The sequence below is a fragment of the Mesoplodon bidens genome, assembly GCF_964165515.1.
Source record: "Mesoplodon bidens genome assembly, chromosome: 15".
Classification (NCBI taxonomy): Eukaryota; Metazoa; Chordata; class Mammalia; order Artiodactyla; family Ziphiidae; genus Mesoplodon; species Mesoplodon bidens.
The window spans coordinates 64,956,764-64,974,620 of NC_138171.1; the positions used below are offsets into that span (position 1 = coordinate 64,956,764).

At 56.0% G+C, this 17,857-nt stretch overlaps 1 protein-coding gene across 6 annotated transcripts in view; it reads left to right on the forward strand.

Annotated features, from left to right (window-relative positions):
- ABCA3 (ATP binding cassette subfamily A member 3) overlaps positions 1-17,857 on the forward strand; it is a 47,682-nt gene that overhangs the window by 23,769 nt on the left and 6,056 nt on the right. For 5 of the 6 annotated variants that reach the window (XM_081256829.1, XM_081256830.1, XM_081256831.1 and 2 more), the window contains 17 exons: positions 718-899; positions 2,644-2,787; positions 3,286-3,415; positions 3,917-4,071; positions 4,339-4,494; positions 4,576-4,786; positions 8,137-8,235; positions 8,441-8,606; positions 9,388-9,571; positions 10,352-10,655; positions 12,718-12,991; positions 14,676-14,880; positions 15,237-15,456; positions 15,728-15,886; positions 16,164-16,336; positions 16,955-17,083; positions 17,195-17,389. In XM_081256829.1, the coding sequence (XP_081112955.1) occupies positions 718-899; positions 2,644-2,787; positions 3,286-3,415; positions 3,917-4,071; positions 4,339-4,494; positions 4,576-4,786; positions 8,137-8,235; positions 8,441-8,606; positions 9,388-9,571; positions 10,352-10,655; positions 12,718-12,991; positions 14,676-14,880; positions 15,237-15,456; positions 15,728-15,886; positions 16,164-16,336; positions 16,955-17,083; positions 17,195-17,389 (3,086 nt within the window). Of the gene's footprint in view, positions 1-717; positions 900-2,643; positions 2,788-3,285; positions 3,416-3,916; positions 4,072-4,338; positions 4,495-4,575; positions 4,787-5,790; positions 5,942-8,136; positions 8,236-8,440; positions 8,607-9,387; positions 9,572-10,351; positions 10,656-12,717; positions 12,992-14,675; positions 14,881-15,236; positions 15,457-15,727; positions 15,887-16,163; positions 16,337-16,954; positions 17,084-17,194; positions 17,390-17,857 lie in introns of all 6 variants that reach the window. The other variant, XM_081256828.1, reaches the window with a different exon arrangement.

Sequence of the window (17,857 nt, forward strand, 5' to 3'; positions counted from 1 at the left end):
AGTAGTTGTGGCACACGGGCTTCGTTGCTCCGCGGCGTGTGGGATCTTCCTGGACCAGGGATCGAACCCATGTCCCCTGCATTGGCAGGCAGATTCTTAACCACTGCACCACCAGGGAAGTCCCTGAATTTTCTTAAAATAGACAAACTTCTAGTTGTTTGAAAGTGAACAGTGACCAAGGCTGGAGAGCAGCCATTTCCATCATGGGCCCTCGAGCCAACCCAGGTGGTCCAGCTGCACAGAATCCCCAAGCATCATTTGGACTGTGATGTTGCAAACCAGAGAGAGGACAGAACACCACGAGCACCACTAAACAGAGCTTTATGTATGCCGGGAGTGTTTCCTTTTTTTGAAAAGACTTGTATTAAATGCACCCTCTTCCAGTGTTGGCCTTACCCAGATCACATACGTGTATGTGTGTATGTGTATGTACACATGTATGTGCATACGTGTATATGTACAGGTATGTTATGTAGATGGATATGTGTTTATGTGTGTATATGTCATAAATCAAACATGAGCCCCTCTCGTCAGTTCACAAGCTTTTGCTAGTTCTATGACACCGATTTGGTGACTTGCTCTTGTCTAAAGGCCTGAAGAAAGTTGTCAGGTTTGCTGTAGGCGGGGAGCCGTCACACTGACTTTGCACTGCTGCGCACACATGTGCATTGGCGACCACGGGTCCACTTCAGTCCCATTTCCTGGTGTGTCTTCCAGGCACAGGTGTCCAGTGGCGAGACCTCCTGAGTCCTGTCAACGTGGACGACGACTTCTCCTTTGGGCAAGTTCTCGGCATGCTATTGCTGGACTCCGTCCTCTACAGCCTGGTGACCTGGTATGTGGAGGCCGTCCTCCCAGGCCAGTTCGGCGTGCCCCAGCCCTGGTATTTCTTCATCCTGGTAAGTTCTGACAGCCACCTCTGTGGGGGTGGAGGTGGGCCCAGCACCCACCCCAGGCACCTCTAGTCCCTGACATGCAATGCATGCCCTGTGCGCTGTCATGAGCCGTGTGTCCTAGAGGCCCCGAGACCCCCACGCTCGAGGTGATCCCTGTGCTCCAGGGTCCAAGAGGAGGAGCTGGCGCTGGCTGGCCTGCCACAGGGCCAGTACACAGCCCCCTCCCAGCCGTCTTTCTCAAAAAACATCTTGTTGGGTTTTCTGCCTACAAAGTAATAGAGCTTTGTGTAAAAATGATCATGTGCTGGAGTGCACAGCACACTCCCACCACCCAGAGATGAACATCGCTGACACTTGGAGGTGTAGCTCTTCAGATGATTTTCTATGCATGTGCAGCTATAACATATATACACTTGTTTTTAGAAGGGGGGATTATATTGTAAAAATGCTTGAAACTTGCTTTTTTTTTTTTTAACGTAACAGTACATCTTAGATATCTTAAGTACATATACATGTGGGTCTATTTACAAATACGCTTTTAGATTTTTATCTATACATGTTTATAAATTTTTAAAATTTATTTATAAATATATTTCTATTTAAACATATGTGTTTTCAACCAACTTCACTTTTTAATGAGTACACAGTATTCCATGGATGTACCACTGTATCATTAACTAATTCCCTGTTGGTGAGCTAGGTTAGCCAGGTGCCGCTTCATCGTTTGTTCTTTGATTCAACAAATATTTATCAAGCATCCATTTACTGTATTTCATCAAACCTAAGATGGCCCTTGGGGAATTCTGTGGCAGTCCAGTGGTTAGGTTAGGACTTGGGCTTTCGCTGCCAGGGTAGGGTTCGATCCCTGGTCAGATAACTAAGATCCCACAAGCTGTGTGGTGTGGCCAAAATAAATAAATAAAAATAAAATAAATCTATAAATACATTTTAAAAAAATCTAAGATGACCCTGATTCTTAGAGGCACCATTACTTCGTCACCAAGAAAGAAAGATACTGACAGTTAAAACTATGGCATTTCTGTGATTTGTAAAACACATTCTGATTTCACAGTCACTTAAAACTTGAGACACGTGTCCCCTAAAACCAACGGACTGTGATATGAGGAACCACCCCAGGCCGTGGGGTACATGGAGGCTAGAGCTGTGGGTGAGATGTTCTCCCCCCGCAGGGCTTCCCTCCGGGGTGTGGGCATTCTTCCAGGGCCCTGTGCTCACCTCTCTTGTGACCCTGCCCAGCCACTGTGCCATCAGTGTGCCACCCTCAAGTGACACCTCCACTGCCGGGGCCAGACCGTAGAAGCGGAGACCTCCTCCCAGCAGAGGGAGGCTGGCCCTTGGGCTTCTCCTGCTTATTTCACGAGTGCCTGCATGGCTGAGTGAGGATGCAGCTGGGGGCTCGCCCCACATGGCTCTGGGCTGGACTTAATGACCTGTCTTTGTATTAAATTCCATTGTTAACTTTCCCTGTATCACTTCTGAGTTGATGTGCATGGTAAGCCCCTTCAGCAGAATAGGAAACAGTCTCAGAGCTTCCCAGGGCAGCTGGGTGCAGAACTGCGCTGGGTCTCACCCCAACCCTGAACTCTAAGCAGCGTCTTCCCTACAGCAGCGCCGAGCAGGGGAGTCTAAGGGCAGCTACTGTCTGCTCTAGCTTGTCAGTTGGTTGTCACAAACAAAATGAACTGACATGACTTGGCTGTTTGAGAGCTTCTGATTTCCATCCTAGCCCTCGTATTGGTGCGGGCACCCGAGGACAGTTCTAGGGAAAGAGGAGGAAGACGATGACCCTGAGAAAGTGCTTAGGACCGAGTACTTTGAAGCTGAGCCAGAGGACCTGGTAGCCGGGATCAAGATCAAGCATGTATCCAAGGTGCCATACCTATGGGGACGGGGACCGCAGGGTCACGGGGCAGAGACCATCCTCTGGGCCTTGTTTCTCCTGGATTCCTATGGCTGCCCTCTGACCGGCTCTCCTGGGCACCAGCCATCCCTCAGGCTCTGTCCCTAGGGCCCAGTGTGGAGGCTCAGGGTCGAGTCAGCAACCCGTGCTGCCCCACTTAACCTCTGACCAGCTTTGCAGTGGACGCTCTCTGTGCTCGCCGTATACGATGCCTGGGCGTCATGGGCCTTCTAGTCTTGCCGAGACACCAAAACACCTGGGTGCTGGGGACCTGGGGTGGGGCGGAGAGCAGCAGGAAGCAGCGGGGCCTCCTCTCAGTCCTCCTCCGGCCTCTCTGTGCGCTGGTTGGTGGTACTGGGCGTGGTCTCCTCCCCAGACGCTTGGACGGGTATTCCAGAGGGGAGTAGAAGGGGCCCTTTGCAGTGAGGGGCTCCTGGAGTCCGGGGCCACCCTCTGCCTTTCCTGCAGGTGTTTGGAGTGGGGAACAAGGGCAAGGCAGCTGTCAGAGACCTGAACCTGAACCTGTATGAGGGCCAGATCACTGTCCTGCTTGGCCACAACGGCGCGGGGAAGACCACCACCCTCTCCATGCTCACTGGTGAGGGGCCCAGCCTTCATGCCCCACCCTGATCTCCAGGCCCTTCCTTCAAGGCCACCTCAGCGCTGCCCCGGCCTTGTGCCCTCAGGTGGTTATTGTCCTCCCCCTGCTGTGCTGATAGTTAGTGGAGCCCCAGGGGCTCTGGGAACAGGGTGGGAGCCTCTCAGGCCACACAGAGGCGGCCCCACCCACGCTGATTTGGTCCCAAGCCCACTCTCCTAGAAAGCTGTCCTGGATGAGCCAGCCCAGCCCTGACAGTCATCCTGTCCTCCCTGAGGACAGGCTCGAGTAGGACCTGGGCTCGGAGAGTGTGGGGGATGCGCCTCTCTCATTCCTCACAAGCCACACATCCTGGCAGTGGGCATCCCCCACCCTCCTCTGTCTCCGGAGACCCACACGGCAGGGTGCACACGGTGTGGACCAGGGAGGCTCAGCACTCCTCGTGCTACTGGAAGATATTCGTGCTGAACTTGAGCCCCGGGGTCTTCTGCTTGGCCCTAGGTCTCTTTTCCCCGACCAGTGGACGGGCATATATCAGTGGGTACGAAATCTCCCAAGACATGGCTCAGATCCGGAAGAGCTTGGGCCTGTGCCCGCAGCATGACGTCTTGTTTGACAACCTGACTGTCGCAGAACACCTGTATTTCTATGCTCAGGTGAGCCGGCAGGTGACAGGATTCATGGGTCGTCGTGGTTATTCCATCACCCACATGCTCGGGTCCCCAGGGCAGCCATGTGAGTCCTTAGCCTCCCAGCAAACTGAACCTGCTCTGAGGAGGCGTTCGCCAATTTTGGGGTGGGTGGGTGTCAGGACACGAGATCCAGCCTGGGGAGGGACAGAGACAGCACCATTCCAGTGCCAGCTGGACAGGCTGGCCTCCCGTCAGAAGCCGCTGCCAGATCTCTGTCCCCTGCTGTGTCAGCTGAAAGGCTTGTCGTGCCAGAAGTGCCCTGAAGAAGTCAAACGCATGCTGCATATCCTCAGTCTGGAGGACAAGCGGGACTCCCGGAGCAGGTTCCTGAGCGGCGGAATGAGGCGCAAGCTCTCCATCGGCATTGCCCTCATCGCAGGCTCCAAGGTAGGGGCGGCGGGGCCTGCAGCAGCCTGGGCCTAGGACGTGGCTCTGCTGTCATCACAAGCCCTTTCCTCTGCCCTCCAGGTGCTGATGCTGGATGAGCCCACCTCGGGCATGGACGCCATCTCCAGGAGGGCCATCTGGGACCTTCTTCAGCAGCACAAAAGTGACCGCACCATCCTGCTGACCACCCACTTCATGGATGAGGCCGACCTGCTGGGGGACCGCATCGCCATCATGGCCAAGGGGGAGCTGCAGTGCTGCGGGTCATCTCTGTTCCTGAAGCAGAAATATGGTGAGCGGCCGCAGGCAAGCAGCGGGGCAGGCAGCCGAAACTCCATTCTGTGTGGGGTCAGCGTTGCTGGCCCAGTGTGCTGGAGAAAGTATCCACTGGCAACGTTCCCGAAGGGCCCCTGAGATCAGGCAGAGAGAGGCCTTCTCTAGACATCCTGTTCTGCTACCTGTGGGTAGAGACCCGAGGCCCCAGGCAGAGGGGCCTGTGAGAATGAAGAAGGAATGAAGCAGGTAGTCTTGATTTGGAGCATCATTCAGCTTTGAGCAGTGGACTAGCAGTCAAGTGCCAGGGCCACCAAGAGCAGGGGCGCCGTTGCAGAGACCAAGCCCGCTCGCCAGCGTTGCAGCTCCCAAACAAGTGAGGGGCCCACGGCACTGTCTAGGGCTGGTGGGCAGCGCATGGAGTCAGCCCCGTCTTTGCTGTATGAGCATAGCTTCCCATCTCGAGGACAACTCATGGTCCAACATGGTCCTGGCACGCCAGGTCACATCCATGTCCCGCCAGCAGAAGGAGCCAATATAGAAGACCAGCGCCCCACCCCCAGGACACCCCAGGATTTGCACCCCTCACATCTGCGGCTTCCTCTGACCAGCACACAGCCCCAAAAGCAGAAGGTGACCTAGTGTGGTCACCATCAGGCTGGGGAGAGGCTGTAAGAGAGTGGCCTTTGTCCTTAGGTTCTGCTACCGAGAAAGCAGGGAGAAGGGGTTTTGGGGACAATTTGTACCCCAGTATCTGAGGCTTGACATCTGAAGTCCAGCTCTGGTTTCACCTCCTTATCATGCTCACCACCCCAGGTCCTCCAGCATCTCTCCCCAGCGGGCGGAGGTGGGGAGGTGAGACCCTCAGGACAGCATTGAGGTGCCCTGAGATGCATCGATTCCAGTTCACTTGCCCCAGCTCTGCAGCCCCTTTCCCAGGAGCCTGACCTGCAGGAGCCCGGGGCCCTGGGTGGGCCAGGAGGAGGGTGGGATGCAGCCTCACTGGGCTCCTGGGTGTACCAGGCGCAGGCTACCACATGACGCTGGTGAAGGAGCCTCACTGCAGCCCCGAGGGCATCTCCCGGCTGGTCCACCACCATGTCCCCAACGCCACCCTGGAGAGCAGTGCCGGAGCAGAGCTGTCGTTCATTCTTCCCAAGGAGAGCACACACAGGTACATACATGTCCCAGAGAGCACGGACAGGTACACATCCTAGAGAGACCATGCACAGGCACGTGTGTGTCCCAGAGCATTCACAGTACAGATCTGAGAAGGAGGCTCAGGGGGCCTTAAGGGCTCCGTGTGTAGAGTCACCCGCCCTGCACCTGTGTGGCTTGGCCAGGGGTACCTCTTAGCTCCTGGGCCTGTGATGGTCGGTACCCAGTGAATCTGCTTGCTGGGCCCAGGGTGCCAGGCCTCTCTGTGCGTCAGGGCTATACCCGAAAAGGAGAAGAGTGGCTCATCACAGGGTGCTCAGTGCCCTGATGCCATCCACACTCGGCACGAGGCTCGCTCCTCACACCCCAGCCACTCAGGGTTAGTGTGCAGCTGTGAACTCGTGTGTCTTCTTGGTCTCAGGATCTGAGTCATGAACACAGGCCTCATAAACAGAGCAGACTCCCGGTGTGGGGAGGTAAAAACCAAACTCTTAAGTCACATTCAGAAACTTCGGAATAGAAGACTTAAAAGTACATTAATCTTGCTGCAATCCGGATTGAGAAATGTGGTTTTAATCACGGCAGTGTTCTCTGACTCATTTTTTTTTTTTTTGGCTGTGTTGGGTCTTTGTTGTGCTCGGGCTTTCTCTGGTTGCAGCTAGCAGGGGATATTCTTCGTTGCGGTGCGTGGGCTTCTCATTGCAGCGGCTTCTCTTCTTGCGGGGCATGGGCTCTAGGCATGCGGGCTTCAGTAGTTGTGGCTCGCAGGCTCAGTAGTTGTGGCTCGCGGGCTCTAGAGAGCAGGCTCAGTAGTTGTGGTGCAGAAGCTTAGTTGCTCTGTGGCATGTGAGATCCTCCTGGACCAGGACTCGAACCCAGTCCCCTGCATTGGCAGGCAGATTCTTTTTATTTATTTATTTATTTTTATTTTTGGCTGCGTTGGGTCTTCGTTCCTGTGTGCGGGCTTTCTCTAGTTGCGGTGAGCTGGGGCTACTCCTCATTGCGGTGCATGGGCTTCTCATTGCAGTGACTTTTCTTCTTGTGGAGCATGGGCTCTAGGCGCATGGGCTTCAGTAGTTGTGGATTGCGGGCCCTAGAGCACAGGCTCAGTAGTTACGGTGCAGGGGCTTAGTTGCTCCGCAGCATGTGGGATCTTCCCGGACCAGGGCTCAAACCCATGTCTCCTGCATTGGCAGGCAGATTCTTAACCACTGCGCCACCAGGGGAGTCCTCTCTGACTTAGATATAGTATAATTCGTTTTACACCTACTCTGTTATCACACACACACAAATGTGCTAATGCACATCCTTTTAGAAAAATCTTTGTCAAGATCTCCAATGACCCCTTAGAATAGATTCCAACGGTGGGGTAAATTTTACCAGATTCACTTCTGGAAAGGTGATGTGTTTGACTTCCCCAGCAGCAGCATAGGGGAGTGTCCATTTACTCCACAGTTGCCAACTTTGAGTAAAATTTCTTTTTAATATTTGTGTATCTAGTGGGTGAAAATGGCACACACGTGCGCAATTGCCATTTTGTATTCCATTCCTGCTGGCGGGAGGTTGACCTCTTCCCATGCTTATTGGGCTATAAGCGTCGCTTCTTCTGCGTGTTGCATGTTCACGGCTTATGTATTAACATCAACCATTTGTGTTGCAACTTTTTCTAATTTGTTGCTGCCTTTTAATTTTGTGGGATTTTTTCCCCCTGCAGGTGGGATTAATGGGTTATATCTTTTCCTTTGTTATTTCTTCTTAGAAAGTACTTCCCTACCCAATAAGTAAAAGAATATTCATCAATTTCTTTTGGTTTGCTTTGTGATTTCATGTAGGTGTATAGGTATCGAAGAGTGCCTAATAGGCCAACATACTCAAAAAATGTTATGTGTGGGAATTCCTTGGTGGTCTAGTGGTTAGGATTCAGCACTTTCCCTGCTGTGGCCTGGGTTCAATCCCTGGTCGGGGAACTGAGATCCTGCTAGCTGTGCGGCATGGCCAAAAAAAAAAAGATTATTAAAAAAAAATGTTACATGGGGGGAGAAAGGGTGCGCAGGGGAAGAACAAAGCCTAACTTTTTTTTTTTTTGAGAAGGCATCTCAAGGAGCTAACCTTCCTTTGCTCCTCCCCCATACAGCACAGAGGTGATTATTTAGAAATAAATTATCTAGAAAGTCACTGAGAAGTGACTCATCACTCAGTCTTTTTCTTCAGGTTTGAAAGTCTTTTTGCTAAACTGGAGAAGAAGCAGAAAGAGCTGGGCATCGCCAGCTTCGGGGCCTCTGTCACCACCATGGAGGAAGTCTTCCTGCGGTAAGTAAACGTGCGTCTGCATCTGTCTAGGGCTCAGCCTTGTGGATGATTTTTCCAAAGTGTGATAATAAAGCAATCCCCTTGATTGTCATCTGGAACACCCATCTGAGGTGGACCTACAGCCCGGGGGGGGTGGGCAGCAGGGCAGTGGGCCGGCTGTCAGGGCCCGAGTTCACATCACAGCCCTATATTAACACTTGCACAGACTCAGCCAGGTTCCTGACACGCGCAGTGACTCAGACAGCAGAGCAGCCGAGCTCTGATCACTGGAAACTCCACTCCCACGTTGTGAGTGTGTTGGCATCTCCCCTGGGGCCCCTCCCGGGAAAACCTCAGCAGCATCAGGCTGGCCAAGCTCCTCTCAGGTCTAGGTAATGATCCCGGAGTGTGTTTCCATCTTTGATGAAGATGTGAAATTTAGCCTTCACCCCTCAGAACTACGGGGTGAGCTCCAGACGGTTAATACATTGGTCAAACATTGTTTGAATGCTTTATTTAGCAGACACAGTGCTAAGAACAAGAAATACAAAAATAACTGTGAGATAGATGTTTTTCCTTGAGGATTGCATACCCTAGAGGAGGCAACAGGATAAGTGAATATAAGTACAGTGCCATTTGAGTCGGGTGGTTCCCTGGCTTCGGTGCGACCCCGACACCAGGCTCCGCCACAGGGCCTGGCAGCCTTACCACCTGCCCGCCCTCCATGCACCCGTCTCTGTCTCACCTGTCCCAGTGTTGCCCCTTCTGGAGCACACTCTTCTGCTCCCTGGTCTCAGAGTGACAGTGAGCGCCCCGAGCCGCAGTGTCCTGTATTGTGACAAGCCCTCCTGGTGCTGCCATCGTGCCCCAAGCCCCGTCCTGTCCCTCTGTAAAGCCTGGGTTATAAATGCTGACTTCGATCAGTCTCCCTGGGAGACCGGGAGGCCCCCACGGGCAGGGCCCTGTCTAGTTGTCTCTCTCCTGGACTTTGCTTGGCTGCCATACCTGGTGTCCTGGAGATACTTGTTGATGAATGAGCGAATGAACGAATGAAGTCCCAGCCGATGGAGCAGATGGCGCTCTGCTTTAGTGCCCCTGACAGTCGCCTGCCTTTGCTGCCCCTCTCCCTCCCCGAGGAGCTGAGTTGTGACTGGGCCTCCATGTCTCGACCAGGGTCGGTAAGCTGGTGGACACCAGCATGGACATCCAAGCCATCCAGCTCCCTGCCCTGCAGTACCAGCACGAGAGGCGGGCGAGCGACTGGGCCGTGGACAGCCACCTGTGCGGGACCATGGACCCGACTGACGGCGTCGGCACCCTGATCGAGGAGAACACTGCCGTCAGGCTCAACACCGGGGTGAGACTGCGCGACCCCAAGCACGGCATGCGTTAGAGGCCGTGGAGGCAGATGTGAGCATAGGGAGGGTCAGCACTCTGGGAAGAGGGCAGATTACAGCTCGTGCTCCCATGGGCTGGCAGGCAGAAGGAAAACCCGGAACATTTTAGTCGAGTACCTGTCATTTCTCGTTGTTCCAACCTGGCCACTCACGAATAAGGGTGAACACTGCTTATAAGGCTAACAGTGCCCCGTGTACCGAGAGCTTAGAGCTTGCCATGTGCCTGGCACCCAGTGAGACAGAGGGCAGCACCGGTCCCATTTTACAGACAGGAAGCTGAGGCCTGGGCCAAGGTCGAATGGACAGCACATGGCGGAGCTGGGCTCTGGTCCCTGCCGGCCTGACCTGCACTTAGAGGACAGTGAAGGGCTGAGCGTGGGGAGTATAGGCAGTGGGGGAGGTTTGTCCATCTCCTCTGCTGTGAGGTTGGCCAGAGTCCTCTGAACAGGACCACGGGGAAAGCAGAGGTCTCGGCTCCCCTCTAGGATAGCAGAGGGTCCCTTAACCTCCTTCGACGGTGGAATAGTGCCTGCCCTGCCGCCACAGCTGATGTGAGACCCCCAGGGCGCAGTTGGGACCTATGGGGATGTGTTCTTGTGGGTCTTCCATGTCATCGACTGGGCCCCAGGAGAAGCCCTGGGACCCCAGGCTCGTGTGCAGACCGTGCCTGCTGCTGGAGGGCGGGGTCAGGCACTGGCTCTGTGGTGGCGGTTGTATCACCCTCATCCCCTCTGTCGCAGCTGGCCCTCCACTGCCAGCAGTTCTGGGCCATGTTCCTGAAGAAGGCCGCATACAGCTGGCGGGAGTGGAAGATGGTAGCAGCCCAGGTCCTGGTCCCTCTGACATGCATCACCCTGGCCCTCCTGGCCATCAACTACTCCTCCGAGATCTTCGATGACCCCCTCCTGAAGCTGACCTTGGCTGAGTATGGCAGAACCATCGTCCCCTTCTCGGTTCCCGGGACCTCTCGGCTGGATCAGCAGCTGTCAGAGCATTTGAAAGACATGCTGCAGGCTGAGGACCAGGAACCTCGAGAGGTGCTGGGTAAGGGGTGTCCCCAGGTAGCTTGGGGCCCGAGTTGTGCTGTCAGAGCCTGCTTCTCAACCAAGGCACTGTGGACATTTGGGGTGGTTCTTTGCTTAACAGCATTCCTGGCATCCCGCCCACTCCAGACATTGCCAGGTGTCCCCTGGGGGAGAAAATCTTTGCCCTGAGTCAGAGGAAGACAAAAGTCCACGTCTCTAGGGCTAAACTTTGTCCAAGCAGTCATTTACAGAAGTCAGATTCTTCAGGACCATTTACAAATGAAATGTAAAACCTCAGCAATGTTTACGTTATTACCTTTTTTTTGTTTGAGAGGCCGGTCACGATATGCCTTATGTGACATGGTGTTTTCTTACCACATCCTAAAACCGAAACTATCTCGTGCCCCTGGCGGTGGCAGTTGGACACTGCCCTGGCTTTAGAGCAGGCATCGCACTCTAGTTAAAGGGAATATGCTTGAAGTTTTTCACGTTTTTCTGCTCCCCTTCCACTTCCTGGCCAGCAGCTTTGAGGTTCAGCACGCTGATGGTCCCAAAATCTTGGCAGGAGTCAGGTTCCTCTTTAGGAAAATGTTGAACATATCAACGGCCTAGAGCAGGCCGGCACTGCTAGGGGCACCGCTGCCAGGAGGAGCTGCTGCAGCCCGAGTCCCTGCTCGGCCTGCCAGCAATCAGGGCCCTGAGTAGCCCTACTGACAGTGGTGGGCGCCTTGTTTGTCACTCCCATTCCATCCCATCTTGTTTTTTGGCTGTCACTCGGCCTGCCGTGAAGATTTCAGGGCTGTCATGCTGCGTGGTGGCTCCAGGGATTTAGAACAGTGCCATAGATGCCTGGGCCTGGGAGGGTGTGGAAGGCCAGACTGCCTGCTCCCTCATGGAGCGTGGGGACTTTCAGTCCTGAGCACCTTACTGTGGGTGAATTACACTGCACCTAATGCATCTGACCCTTTTCCTTGTGTGCCAAGAGCCACAGCAGACTTGCCGAGAGCCTCTGTAACTGTCTCCATTAGAATTCATCAACGGGTCCCTGTCCCCTCGCTGACACTCGGGTCCCACAGTGTGGGTGTCATCGCTGTCCCCAGGCGACAGCTGAGTGAGAGGCAAGGCGGGAGCAGTGAGCATGTGTGAGATGCTGGTTCCCTGCAGCCACGTTGCCAGCTGTGGGCTGGGCAGTGTGTGCTTGTGAGCTAGTGGAACTGAATGCCCCCAAGGTCACTCGTGGGTGGGCAGCTGACCCCACCCCCGTCAGAACCCCCACTTGCTCTGTGCCACAGCTGAGGAGCAAAGTGATGGGCCTGGCATGATTGGGATTCTGTTGCTGCCCTTGGGTTGCAGGAGAATGCCAGGCATATGGGCTGCCCAGAACCCAACTGCCCAGAGAATCTGATGTGAAGTGGGGATTCGCTGGAGCTCATCCGCATGCCAAGAGAACAGCTCCTTCTCCCAGGGCCTTCTCCCTCAGGACACTCTTTTTAAAAACTCTTATTTTCTTATGATTATAAAAGGGTACTTATTTCTTCTATGAAAACTGGAAAAACAGAGACATAGAGGGACAGTCCTGTGTAATTGCACCCTTGGAGGTAGCCCCTCACCCACCCCTGTGGTCCTGAGGGCTGGTCGAAGCCCACCTAGGGCCGCCCTCCCTGCACCTGACTGGGAGCTTCACCCTTCAGTCCGCTCAGAGGTTTCCACAGCTCTGACTTCTGGACCCTCACCTCCTCCTGATCCAACCTTCTTCCTGCCACGTTGACCCTGGCTCAGGTCCAGGCCCTGTATCTCTGAGAGGCCCTTTAGTGTGTGTATGTGTGTGAACAGGGGGTTTGTGGGGGAGAAGGAAGAGCCTGCCCTGCCACTCAGCTCCTGTGGCTATGGGGGTGTCCCCCCCAAGGCCTGCAGCCCCAGGTCCTGCTGCTCCCACTGCGTGGCCCCATGGTCCGTGGACAGCGTGCGGGTGGAAGGTGATGCATCCTTTCTGCTGTTCCTCCGGCCCTTCGGAGCCCCACAGAACAGGGCCTCGGAGGGGGATGCAGGACGCTGCTGACTCTGCCATTGCCCACCCCCAGGTGACCTGGAGGAGTTCCTGATTTTCAGGGCCTCGGTGGAGGGGGGCGGCTTTAACGAACGGTGCCTGGTGGCGGCATCCTTCAGAGACGTGGGCGAGCGCACGGTGGTCACTGCCCTGTTCAACAACCAGGCGTACCACTCGCCGGCCACCGCGCTGGCCATCGTGGACAACCTTCTGTTCAAGCTGCTGTGCGGCCCTCAGGCCTCCATCACGGTCTCCAACTACCCTCAGCCCCGGAGTGCCCTGCAGGCTGCCAAGGATCAGTTCAACGAGTATGTGCACTGTCCCCCCGTCTCAGAACCCCATCCCCACATGGTCAGGACCTGGCCCAGCCCAGTCAGGACCCTGCTCCCATCAGGTCAGGACCCCTCACCAGGAATGACCACCTCAGGCACTGCCAGGGACCCCCAAGGGCCACAGCGGTAAAAACAGCATTGTTTCTGTCCTCAGGAATCTCCCAGTTCTTGGCTGGGGACTCCTGCCCCACATCCTTCTCAGCCTTCTACACTCAGCCTTCCCTTGGACAGCAGATAAGCTGGTGAGACCACAGCCCCCATATACCCAGGCCCCACGGGAGACTCCTAAGGATTTGGAGAGCCGTGCCCTCTTCCCAAATCTGCACCCGGCTCTTGCTGGCCACTGCCCCTGGGGGATCCGAGTGTCTGCTCCCGTCCAGCCTGCAGCACGCAGCTGTTGTGTGTGTTGCTGCCCCTCGGTGGCCTTGAGTCAGGGAGCCCATTGGGCATCTCTGTCCTTAGGCCTGTCACACCATCATGTGTGTGGGACTCTCCCTCTTCCTCGTTGCAGAGTCCCCAGACCTCTGGGGACCGTCCAGAGGAAGCCGGAAAAATCAATTAATTTCAGAACAATCATCCCACCTCAGGGCAGTTAATCAGTGGGGGGCAGTTTCATCCCCACTTCCCGTTTTAGACTGTGCCCTGGCCCTCTGGTGTCTTCCTCCCTCTCTGCTCCCTCCCGTCCCCACCACGGAAGCAGAGACACAGCGGTGGTCCTCTGTTCTCGCCCATGCCAGGGATCAGGCTGAGGAGTCAGGCTTAGTAGGGTGACAGTGGACAAGGAACAGGAGTTTTCATTTTGTTGTAACAGCTCTAGGAGATATAATCCACCTGCCATACAGTTCACCTGTTCACGGTGTACAACTGAACAGTTTCTAGTATATTCAGAGTCGTGGAGACATCACCACAATATAATTTTATTGAACGTTTTCATTATCCCTGAAAGAAACCCCGGGACCACTGGCACTCCCCATTCCTCTTTCCTCCACCTCTAAGCAGCCAGGAGTCTGCTTTCTGTCCCATGGATTTGCCTGTCCTGGACATTTCATGTAGATGGAATCAGATACCATGTGCATGGCCTTTCGTGACTGGCTTCTTTCACTCTCGAGGCTCATCCACGTTGTGTTAGCCCTTCACTCAGTACATAGCATCCATTTGTCCCAGCACCATTTGTTGAACCTTTCGTGGGGTGGGGTGTTTTAAGCTACAGAATAATGCTGTCAGCGCTGGTTTCTGGAACATGTTGCTGGCACCTGAATGTCCTGCTCACTCAAGAGCGGAGAGATGGCCACCACCCTGATGCTGTGCCCGACAGCGGGTCTGACTGGGGCAGCCAGAGAGAGCGAGGTGGAGGTCTCAGATCCATACCTGAGTATCTGTGGGGAGTGGGTGGCACGGGGACAGATTAAAGGCAACTGGGAGAGTGGCACTGCCATCATTGGGGATAGGATGTCCAGAGGAGGAGCTGTTCTCAGGGGGATGGAATTTTCCTGGTGCAGAGACCCTGAGGCTCTCATGTTCTCCCTTAAACCCTTTAGTGGCTGGGCCACTGAATCACCTGCTTTGGACAGTAGTGACCCAGCACTTGATACCCCCACCTGCCCGGACATGCTGTGCTCTGTCCCTGACCTGTCGATGCGCACCCTCCTCACCCCCGCAGGGGCCGGAAGGGATTCGACATCGCCCTCAACTTGCTCTTCGCCATGGCATTCTTGTCCAGCACGTTCTCCATCCTGGCGGTCAGCGAGAGGGCCGTCCAGGCCAAGCACGTGCAGTTCGTGAGCGGAGTCCACGTGGCTACTTTCTGGCTCTCGGCTCTGCTGTGGGACCTCATGTCCTTCCTCGTCCCCAGCCTGCTGCTGCTGGTGAGCTGCATGGTGCTGGGGCCCTTCCCCCACATGTCCAGGGGCCTTGCCTTGGGGACCGTGCACGGACTGAAACCAGCCTGGGGTCCATGCTGGCAGCTCAGCCCCCGTTGTGGGAAGAGGTTGGGAATGCCCTGGAAGCCCCCCTCGTCTGTCTGCACACCCCCAGCCTCTGCCCCCCTTTGGTAGGTAGGGCCCTGGAGCAGGTGCCCTGGTGGACAGCTCCCTATTTCCTCAGGGAGGATACCAGGAGAGCCATGGAGGTGGGTTGGGGGCAGACACGGCCAGAGGGGCTGATGGGCCTGGGCTTGTGTGCCCCCTGAGGGCACACTGGCCGCCTGTCTGTGCTGCTGCAGGTGGTGTTCAAAGCCTTCGACGTGCACGCCTTCACGCAGGACGGCCACGTGGCCGATGCCCTGCTGCTGCTCATGCTCTACGGCTGGGCCATCATCCCCCTCATGTACCTGATGAGCTTCTTTTTCTCGGGGGCGGCCACTGCCTACACGAGGCTGACCATATTCAACATCTTGTCGGGCATCGCCACTTTCCTCGTGGTCACCATCATGCGCATCCCAGGTGGGAGCCAGGAGACCACCTCCCTGCACTCCCATCCCTGCACCCACAGAGCCACTCAGCCTGATGGGGGAGGCCCAGATGGGGGCACCAGGCAGGCCGGTGGGGCCGCCTGCCAGAGGTGCTGCCCCGGAGGCCTGGTGCCTGATCCCTGGGGGAGACACAGCTGGCTATGCAGCGAACTCCGGAAACCTGCCCTTCCCGATTGCTCTGTTCTTGGAGGCAGGTGCGGTGTTTCCTCCAGCGCTGACTTGTCTGTGCCTCCTCCCCACAGCGGTCAAGTTAGAAGAACTTTCCAGAACCCTGGACCGCGTGTTCCTGGTGCTGCCCAACCACTGTTTGGGGATGGCGGTCAGCAGCTTCTATGAGAACTATGAGACAAGGAGGTACTGCACCTCCTCCGAGGTGGCAGCCCACTACTGCCGGAAACACAGTGAGTGTCCAGACCTCTCTCGGGACAGCCTGTCCCCCATCGCAGGCACAAGGGCCACCTCTCATGGTGAAGCCACCAAAATGCAGGAGATGCTTGGGGCCCCCATGTGGCAGTAACACACCCTCAGAAGCCCAGTGGGCCCCGCGCCAGCGCATCCTCCACCCTGGGGGCTGAGCACAGTCACCTCACGGTCCCAGAGAGAGGGTCGTGGGCTGGGACCCCAGAGGGGAGGGGCGCTCAGGGCTTGGGCACAGCACCCTGTCCCTTGCTTGCATAGACATCCAGTACCAGGAGAACTTCTATGCATGGAGCGCTCCGGGGGTTGGCAGGTTCGTGACCTCCATGGCTACCTCAGGGTTTGCCTACCTCACCCTGCTCTTCCTCATTGAGACCGATCTGCTGTGGAGGCTGAAGGCCTGCCTGTGTGCCTTCCGGAGGAGGCGGGCACTGGTGAGTGGCTCCGGGGCCCCCATCTGGCCTTTGGCTGCTCTGCATTGGGCGCCCTCCAACAGAGGTTGGGCTTCCTTGGGGCCACCACACAGGGAGGGCCTCAGCACTGGCCACAGCCCGGCTGCGCGTCCACCGGCAGCGCGCACAGCCTGGGAGGGGCTGCAGCCTCGCCGTCCCCAGGGGCTCTCCGTCCCAAGACCGTGAAGCCATGGAGTCGAGGGAGCCTGGGGCCTCAGGGACCTCGGTCTCAGTGGAGGCGTGTGGGCTGGGGCGCCCTCATGTTTGTCACATACATTCTCTCCCTAAACAAACAAAACCTGTTGAAACAGCATTGGATGGACAGGAACCCAGGGCTAATTGGGGCTAAGATATTATGACTTTTCTAAGAAAAGGGGTTTCATGGTTTTCTTCATGAGCCCTGCACCGTCCTTGTCCCTCAGGTAGTTTGTGTCTCCTCGAGGCAAATGTTAGCCCTTACGGCTACCCAGCTCTCCTTGTGGGAGGTCTGAGTCAGCACACGTGGGGCTGAGCTGGGGTGAGTAGTTTAGCCCTTCCTCCCATGGGGAAGGACCGCTCTGGCGGGAGCTCACCCTGGTGGTCTTTCTCCGGAACAATTAGACAGAAGTGTACACCCGGACGTCGGCGCTTCCTGAAGACCAGGACGTGGTGGATGAGAGGAACCGCATCCTGGCCCCCAGCCTGGACTCCCTGCTGGACACGCCTCTGATTATCAAGGAGCTCTCCAAGGTGAGGCGGGCCCTCCCTCCGCGGGTCTACCCCCCGCCTCCCCACCCCGAGCTGGCTCCTGGCTGTCCGCAGGCCTCCCCACAGCTGTGTTTTCTCCTGGGCACTGTGCAGGTGTATGAGCAGCGGGCGCCCCTCCTCGCTGTGGACAAGGTCTCCCTCGCAGTCCAGAAAGGAGAGTGCTTCGGCCTGCTGGGTTTCAACGGAGCTGGCAAAACCACGACTTTCAAAATGCTCACCGGGGAGGAGACAATTACATCTGGGGACGCCTTTGTTGGGGGCTACAGCATCAGCTCTGACATCGGGAAGGTGGGTACAGCCAGGGAGGCAAGAGGAAGGGCACCCAGGAGGTAGAGATGGGGCTTATCTCTGGCTCATGGTTCATGGACAGCAGGACAAGGCAGTGACCGCAGCCAAAGGTAAGCAAGTGATGGGGAGAAGACGGAAGAGATTACAGCCCCCTCGGCCAGAAGGGACCAGGCCTGGCAGGCGGGCCGAGACCGGGTCCCTCCCAGAGAAGCGGCTTCTCTGGACCTGGGCACAGAGTGGCACCCACAGAACTCTGCCCACTGGAAAGAACTTTAGTCTGTGTGCGTAGATTTATAATAATGGTGTTCTGGGCTGTTCAAACCAGGCGTCCCACGGAGAACCAAAAGCAGGATAAAATGTTAATGACAAACCACATGGTTAAGAGCATCTAAGAGCCCGGGGCGTGGTGAAGACCTCCGCAATCTGCAAGCCCCGAGAGGCTCCACCAGAGTGCCCCTGCACAGAGGG